Raw genomic sequence first — 8,937 nt, forward strand, 5'->3', positions numbered from 1 at the left:
CTCAGTCAACACTCTGAGCTATGGATTCTTATTTTTGATAGAGTGCCAATAGACTTAATGATCTAGAGTCTTAGCCCATAGCAGACCACCTTCAGTCAATTAGAAGTTACTCTGCCCAGGTAACTTTAAAAATCCAAACATTCTTTAAGAGATGATGGTGTTGGGCACAGACAAATATTGCCTGTTCTCACTCCTATATGGAGCTAAAGTGGATCTCATGGAGGTGGAGAGTAGAATGGAATGATAGTTACCGGAGGCTGGGCAGGGTAGGGGGAGATGAAAAGAGTTTGGTTTATGAGTACAAACACGGATCTGTTCTAGTGTTCGATATAGCACAGTAGAGTGACTATGGTTAACAATGTATTATATATTTCAAAATAGCTAGATGATTTGATATATTCCCAACACAGAGAAATAATAAATGTTTGAAGCGATGAATATCCTAAACACCTTGATTTGATCATTACACATTGTATGCCTGTATCAAAATATCACATGTATCCCATAAATATATACAATTATTATGTCTCAATAAAAAAATTGTTTTGATATATGCTTATTTCTAGGGAAAATACAGAACATGTACTTCAATATGATAAATATGAAAGTGTTACTATGATACTCTTATTTTACAGACTTGTTTTCTCTGGTTTGGGTGTAACTGGTATCTGGGGAAAAAATAAAAGTAGATTTTATTTGCTTCTACAGACTTTAATCAAAAGCTGTTTATGTTCCACGTCAGGATTGTGCTGAATTGTAGTGGCTTTGCCACTGATGGGATTGTGTGTAGGTGTGTGAGTTACACGTTCTACACGGATTTTCTTAAGTTGTTTATTCATACTCGCTGTGTACTATGTGCATAAGCCCTGTTAATTATAGAGAATAAAACCCAAGTACAACGTTAACGTGTTTTTTATTTTTCCACTTTTTACTCCCAGGTAATTTAGCCCAAGCGGAAGCAGTTGGAAGAGAGGCACTGGAATTAATACCTAATGATCACTCTCTTATGTTCTCCTTGGCAAATGTGCTGGGGAAATCCCAGAAATACAAGGTGTGTAAACTGCAGGCCATGATTTCTTGCAGTTAATGCCAGCATCTGACAGAAGCCATAAGTGTTACTTCTGCCCAGTTAAATTCGGAATCAGGCCAGAACAGTGGCAGCGGTGCCTTGTGTGGCTTGGTCAGTTTGTTTCCTGGAGAAGTTGCCCAAAAAGAAGATGAACGTGCAGGGTAAAACTCGGTGTTCTTTGTCATCAGAATTAACTGCCGTGGTTCCACATGGGGAGGGGCGGGAACAGGCAGGGAGCTGCTGCACAGTTGGCCTCCCTTGCTGTGCGGCTGGTGGAGAAGGAGGACTCAGGACAGCAATGGCACATCCCGGGAGATGCCCCAGCCCCACCCTGGCATGAGGGGGTTTGATTCTGTCTGGAGCTCTGGGTTTTATTTGTGGGTGCACAAGAGTAACTGGTCCATGGAGTGTGCACGACTGGTTCTTGTGCTTCCAAGTTTTTCTTCATGTAAGTTATGGGCCATTAGCAAGGCCCAGAGGTTTCTGACCATCAAAAGCCACAAGATACTAAATCTGTGCTCTGGCTGGGCTCCCAGGCTTGGTCAGGGGTAGGCTCTGCGTAAGTCCCTGTGTATCGAAGGGGATGTGATGTTCCTAATAGCAGGGGTCTCAAACTTTAATTCTGTGTGTCAGACAGAATCACCAGGAAGCTTGTGACAACATAGATGCACGTTCCTCCCCAGGAGAGATCGTCCCCGGGGGCTGGGGCAGGTCAGGGCAAATGCGTGTTTAACTGGCATCCTGGGTGTCTGGCACAGACGTTATAGGAGCAGTGCCTACCTCCTTTCGTGAGAGAAATATTTCATTTCAGAATCAGGGGCTGTATCTTCTTTTGATCACTCTGAGGCTGTGGATAAGACAGTGGGACTAGAGGTAGGGACTAACTAATACTTGTCCAGTGTTACTTCTCCTTTCCTGTTCATTAGATGTCATTATCAGTATAGTTTTCTATAAAATAGTAAGATATTTCTCTCATTTTTGAAAGTCAGGGAATTTAATAGCTTTACTATACATGGTTAGCCTTTCTAGGCTGTGCTCCAGAGATAGCTTTTGGAGGAGTTTAGTTTATCTTTGATGGATTTACTTGCGTAGCAGGGGAAGGAGGTGAGGTTTGCAGGTTTCCCTTCTAAGTGACCTTTCCAGCCATCTGTCAGCCTGGGGCAGGTCCAGAATCTCAGTTCTCCTCCAGTGACCCAGCTACATACAGTGAGTCATCTTCAAGATGCAGCTTATATAACCATTGTATTGATTTTTCTATCTTCTCACAGTTTATAAACTAGAATTTCTATTAAGGGGACAGAACCCAGGATTCATTTGGCTTCCAGTTCATGTTCTTTTTTTTTTTCCCCCCCCCCAGCTAAAGTAGAGAATACTCGATAAAGCAGAATGGAGAAATCAGTTTCCCATTTCTCTATACATTTTGCATCCTAAGTGTTGAGGTCAGGGCACTGAGCCTAAGATAAGGAAACAGAAGATGGAATCTGAAATCAGGAGCTCGCTATGAGCTCTTCAGGAGCTACCAAGTGGGGAAGATGATGGGACTCCCCAAGCAATGGTGTCAGCCACCAAGCGAGCATTTAATGCATTTTTTAAATTAAGAATTTGGAATTTTAAACAACTGTTCAGGTTCTTCTCTTTTAATGTAAATATGATACCTGTTTCTCTTGGTTGGCTGCGTCCCCGATACTGTGTGTTTCAGGATGTAGTGCAAAGGGCCTGTTTCCTTGCAGAGCGCTAGGGGGTGCTCTGGGGAGGAGGCGGTCTGTGCCCACAGACCCTCCAGCGCAGCCATCCTCCCCCGGGACAGGCCTCTGCTGTCTGGACAACTCACTTTGCACCTAGGAGCTTGCTGTTTTATGTTGTCATTCACTTGGTAAATCTCCTTAGAGCACCTGGAGGCTTCTTGAGGTTGGGACCGAGTCTTCAGTCCTATTTTTATGTCTCCGTTCCTGTCCAGCCTGTTGATGGGCAGTTAGTAAGCGTGAAATGACCGAATGCATCTCTCATTTGGCCCTGGAATGTTCGGGCTTCGGGAACCTGTTTTGAGACTTCGATGTGCAGAGTGAGCATATTCCCATAATATGCATGTTCCAGGGCACCTTTTCATCCTATCCGGAAAGCCCTTTTTAAAACTTAACAGCAGTCACTTAACCAACTACTGCCCAACCTACTGACAGGGCAATATGAAAAAGTGTACAAGAATGTACACTATTAAATGGTAAATATATAATAGTAATTTTAGTGATCATTAAATAAATCTCTAAGGATAAAATGTATTAGAATTTATGTTACTTCTTGCCATGTAATTTCCAATTTGAGGCTAATGTGATAAAACAGAAATACAAAAGTACTGTTTTTCAGTGCTTAAAACATGTTTTCCTGTGCCAATTTCTCTTTCTGTGTTGCTGATTCCACTGTCCCTGTAGTTTAAGAACAGGTTATGTTGATAGAGCAGTTTCCCAAACTTCAGGCATTTATACCACACCTTTATGATTTCTTTTTTTTTTTTTTTTTGGCCAAATCTAGATATTACCTGATTTATTTTCCTGATATTTTTCTTTAAATAGATTTTTAATGTAAGTAAATACGTTTAGAATAGTAACATCATTACTATACATCTAAGGTAACTGAAAATGAAGTAACCTGCAGGTGCTGCTACCCTCCACCCACCCAGACTTGAAGACCGGCACTTGTTCCTACGTAGAGACACTGTCTGCCAGGCCTTTCTCGGTGCTAAGCCTCTGTTGAATATATTTTGTCTAATATGCTTGATAAAATACCGCATTATTTTTTTCTTTTGGTTCATGAAAAAAGCATCCCAAATTTAAATGTGAGTTATTGGTTCATTGGCCTAAATTGGCTCATTGCCTAGGTCTTTAAGCATCCAGACACCTCCACAGAAGATCAGTTTATAAACAGTTCACTGCTTTTCTGAACAGAGCCATTAAAAAGTCTGATTTAATAGATGAGTATTTCATGGACTTTGAATACCCATGGACGTTTGTGTTGTAACGTGGCCTCCACACCTGACACCCAGGTACAGGCCCAGGGGCTGCCCCAGTTACCTGAGATGGAATGTGTCTGACCCACGCTCACCTCTCCCCAGCCCAGCTCTTCCTCCTGATGCCCTTTTTTTGTCCATGTGCCATTGTGTTTCTATTTTTCCTCCCCTGTTGTCTCCCCAGGCTGGTTCTTTCTGCCTGTTCTTCCTCACAGTGGTTCTCAGCACCCTGCAGAGTCCAGGCCCTGCCTTGCAGAGACAGCAGCCCCCTGGTGAGGTATCAACCCCAAGCCCTCCCTGGCTTCAACACCACTGTGTCCCCCAAACCTGCCTACTCCTTATCATTATAAGTGATCCTCATGGGCATTTGAGAAGTTAGGGGAATGATTACAGAAATGAATCTAGCATGTCATAGAAAACTCCTAACTTGCTTTTTTTTTTGAGAGATGGGGTCTTGCTATGTTGCCCAGGCTGGATTCAAACTTCTGGGCTCAAGGGATCTTCCTGCCTCAGCCTCCCAAGTACTATCTCTAAACCAGTTCTCTAGTTAATACTACAGTTCAGGGGAGGAACATTTTTAAGTAGATTTAGTTCCTTCCTATTTCTCAAGTTTTAGATTTTAAATGGAAATGTTTGGGAATCATCAGAAACAACACAGCAAAACTACACAATTCATTTGATTATCTTATTTTTGTTTTTGTTTTGTTTTTATGCAGCTACCTGATGTGGTAGGAAAATATTAAATCTCTTTGAAGGAGTTTTAGCTACTGAAACTTGGAATGTAGACACTGACTTTGAACTGACATCCTGTATGTTATCCTGATGTCTTTATTTGGTCCTCTTGGATGACAGTTCTAAAACATAAATTTTTCCCTCTTCCAGCTCTGTCTAAAAGGTAGTGGTTTCAGAGATGTTCACTCAGAATTCCAGACGATTCCTCTGGAGTCCCACAGGCCATAACAGGGAAAAGGGGCCGGTTGTGTTGACTTTAAAAATGCACGATCTTAGATGTGGGAAGCCCACCTAGAAAAACTCACATATGGCACAGACAGAAGTTGCATAAACTATCCCCAAACCAACAGCTTTGGTTAAGCTCAGCATTTGATACTGATTAAAGTGTACATGGCCCTTTAGGAATGAGAATGTAGGATAGCGTGAACAGCGCCTCCGGGCACACGTCAGTGAGGACAGATGAGGCGTCTTTATTTCTCAGCACAGCGGTAGAAGGAGACTGTCCAGCCTGCAGTGGTGTGGCAATGATCGGGGAGGAAGACGCTTTGCCCTGCTGCTTAGGGACCGGATTGGAAGGGAGCACTATTTGGAGGAAAAGCAAGTTTGTGCAAGAAGCAATTCATGCCCATCAGGGGCGTTTGGTCATGGTCATGTTCAATACTGTGACAGCTTAGGTGACAGGTGGCCGTTCCTTCCTCATTCTCTCTGCTCATTCTTTCCAGCTGAATGGGCAGCTTCTGGGTGTTGCTGGTTCTTGAGGGAGATGAGATAGGTCCCAACTCCTGCCTTGAGAGCCCTGGAAATGCGTTCCTTGGTGCTGGCTGAAAATGGCACTTGCAGGGGTGTGTTCAGCAGCCTGGTCTCTCCTGTTCTCTTGACCTTCTCTCATCCTCTGTGGCACCCTGACCCCAGTGACCTCCTTCAAGTTGCAGAATTCCAGCCGCTGCAGGGAGGCGGGTGGCAGAACCCGGGAGTACAACCATCCCCTCTCTGCAGTTGGCCCAGTCACTTTTGCTCCCTTCTAGCTCCTGAGAGCTCCCTTCGGCAGAGTGTGGCCCTGCTCAGCCTCACGACCATTTCTGGAAGAATTCAGTGGTACACGAGGAGCATGTTAAAAGTTTGAAAACCATAGGAGATAAAACTAAGAATTGCTTTTGCTTCGTGTATAGTAAATACCTTTTCTTCTCTGTTATGTCTTTCATTTTTAGGAATCTGAAGCTTTATTCCTGAAGGCAATTAAAGCAAATCCAAATGCTGCAAGTTACCATGGTAATTTGGGTAAGAAAAATTTTCAACTTGAATTATATTGAAATTCTATGTAATTTTAATGAAATGGCTGCATTTGTATAAAATCAATGTTGGGAGAGGTTTTTTTCAAAGCTAAGGCAGTATTATCCTTCATAATCTGGTTTTAAAATGTGGTTTTATTATTACAGTAAAAGGGTAGCAAAGTGATAGTCACATTTGCAAATCTTATTGCATGACCAGACCGATCCCAAAAATTGCCCACTCAGTTTATCGTCTTCTAATGATTAAGACTCAGATGTTCCTTCTTTGTGTGAAGGATCCTGGAACGTTAAGCTGAGAAGTACTTTGGAAGTTTGCCTCTAACTTACCTCCTTTTCCTTCCTTCTTCCATCGTAGACCTTCTCCTTCCAGCCTGGTCTCCTCTGCTTTCCCACATCCCCTTATGCTGTGGCTAAAAATGCATTTATAATCATTTATCCCCTAGAATTCCTTCCTTCCATTTTTACATCTTCATAGTTAAGATGTTTAGAGCACAGCCTATTGGTGTTTTGAATGCTCGGTCATGGGAATGTTTTTCGCCAACTCTGTCCTCCACCAGATTTGCTTTGTGTTTCTTGTCGCAGAAGTCACAAAGTATCCACGAATGCCCGTGTAGAAAGTTGGTTTTAGTAACAAAAGCACTATAACAATCAGAGGCTTATCATTCTAATAAGTAGGCTTATTGGAACTGCCATTTAAGGGTCAGATCTTGATGGTAGAGGCCTTATTTCCAGGTGACAACAAGTAAGCTGCTGCTTCACCAGAAAAGAAAGGGAAATCTTTATTTAAAATGAGTAGCTGGATTTCTGCACCGTCAGGGCTCTAAGCAGTCCCTGGCCACGCCCTACTGGCCTGACTTCCTGGAAATTTCATGACAGTCTCAATGACATTTAGTGTACTTTTTTTTTTAACTTCTTTATGTAATAGTGTTGCAACAGGCAGATGTATCCCATTGAAGTGCCCTAGACATAGCTGGCAGTGGTTAAATCGACAATCACCAGGGAGTGGGATTACAATAAACAGTTTTCAGTACAGACAATATTTTTTCAACACAATGATTTTGAGAACTATTTGCAAAGGTTCTGTAATATTTCTGTGCACACGTGGTGAGGAATATTGCAAGCTATTCAGAAGCATTTCCAATGAAATTCACCTCCTGCTATTTCAGCTGTGCTCTATCATCGCTGGGGACATCTGGACTTGGCCAAGAAACACTATGAAATCTCCTTACAGCTTGACCCCACGGCATCAGGAACGAAGGAGAATTATGGTCTTCTGAGAAGAAAGCTAGAGCAAATGCAAAAGAGAGACGTTTGATCCTTTTTCCTTCATTTTTTGAGTTCGAGTGTGTGTGCATGAGGCATATCATTGATACTGCGCGGTTAAGTTTAACCACTTAAGTCTTAAACATGTCGTTTATTTTTATTGTTTTTTTCTATGAAAACAAAGACATGCAAAAAGATTACAGCACCAGCAATATACTCTTGAATGCTTGATATGATTTTTGCATTGAAATTGTATTTTTTCAGACAACTCAAATGTAATTCTAAAATTCCAAAAATAATCTTTTTTAATTAAACAGAAAAAGAGAAAAAATTATCTTGAACAACTTTTAGTAGCGTTAAACCTGCATTTGGAATATGAGCCTCACTGTGTATGAACTAGCACTATTGAACTTCAATTATGGCCAAGAAAGGACAGATTGACTCCTACAATTTATATAAATATCAAATGTGTCTGTATATTAGCATTTTTATTTAATGACAAGAAAGCAAATTAAGATTCTTGGTTTTTTAATATCTTTTTTTAAAACAATATGCTGTGAACTTCATTTGTAAGGAAATATTTATTTGTATTTTTATGTTTTGAAAGGGGCAAATAATTGAATGAGGACTGGAAATGTTAGTATCTAGTATAGGTATATGCTTTTCTTCCATAGGAAGAAACTGACTCCTGCAGTATTTTTCTGGATTCTCCAACTTGTGCAGTTTTGATACATAGATTATGTAATAATCTACATAAACTGCCATTATCAGTAGAAAATTCAAGCCAAGTTTTGGCAAGAGCAGGCAGCCTGACACCTTTATTTTTGTTGTATACATGGTTCAGAGGCAACACATCTATGTAAGTTGCTTTTTTATGTTTTTAATTGTAAAACAACCTTCCATTTTGCTTAATGGAACTACAGACATTATCCAGAAAAATGCAAAATTTTCTCACGAAAGGAGCCACATTTGGGGAGTTTGTGGCATTTTTAAGAATTATTTTTCCTGTGTTATTTGGTCTGATTGTCATGCTTATTTGTTTTGCTTTGTTCTTCTCTATATGCTATTGGCTTAATGATTTATGCAATCTCTGTAATTTCTTATGCAGTAAAATTATTATACAAACTAGTATGAAAATGTTGTATTGCCTTCTTAATAGATGATTTTCAAGTTAGTGAATTTTGTGTCCTCCTTTCCCTTAAAATGAAATCAAAAATGACCAGATCATCTTTTCTAGCCTGTGGCTTCTGTTTGTTTTAGGGGAGCATTTCATAGAATTGCAATAGAATTACCGAAGTTCAGAGAACAGGGTGAATAGACTCATACTGAGATGAATTTGATTCTCTACACTCACTTTTTTGGGGGTAGATCTGTATAGAGTTGTAAATCAGTAATTGTAGCTAATGATGGTTGAGATATATCAGAAAAGGAAGTGCCGTGTTTCGAACATTTCTTAAATGGTCCCAAAACAACAGTAATAATTTATAGCTCTCTCAGGGGCAGAGGCTATCTTATTGTTTATGTTCCTTATGCTTAGCTTGGTGTATAATAGATGCACTACGTGCTTTGTGACTGTTTTAAAG

At 40.7% G+C, this 8,937-nt stretch overlaps 1 protein-coding gene across 2 annotated transcripts in view; it reads left to right on the forward strand.

Annotated features, from left to right (window-relative positions):
- TMTC4 (transmembrane O-mannosyltransferase targeting cadherins 4) overlaps positions 1 to 8,528 on the forward strand; it is a 58,393-nt gene extending 49,865 nt beyond the window's left edge. For both annotated transcript variants that reach the window (XM_045566755.1, XM_045566756.1), the window contains 3 exons: positions 939 to 1,051; positions 6,011 to 6,080; positions 7,258 to 8,528. In XM_045566755.1, coding sequence (XP_045422711.1) covers positions 939 to 1,051; positions 6,011 to 6,080; positions 7,258 to 7,406 — 332 coding nt within the window. In that variant the 3' untranslated portion in view covers positions 7,407 to 8,528. The remainder of the gene's footprint in view (positions 1 to 938; positions 1,052 to 6,010; positions 6,081 to 7,257) is intronic.
- The last annotated feature ends 409 nt before the right edge of the window (positions 8,529 to 8,937 follow it).

This window comes from Lemur catta, chromosome 13, assembly GCF_020740605.2.
Source record: "Lemur catta isolate mLemCat1 chromosome 13, mLemCat1.pri, whole genome shotgun sequence".
Taxonomy (NCBI): domain Eukaryota; kingdom Metazoa; phylum Chordata; class Mammalia; order Primates; family Lemuridae; genus Lemur; species Lemur catta.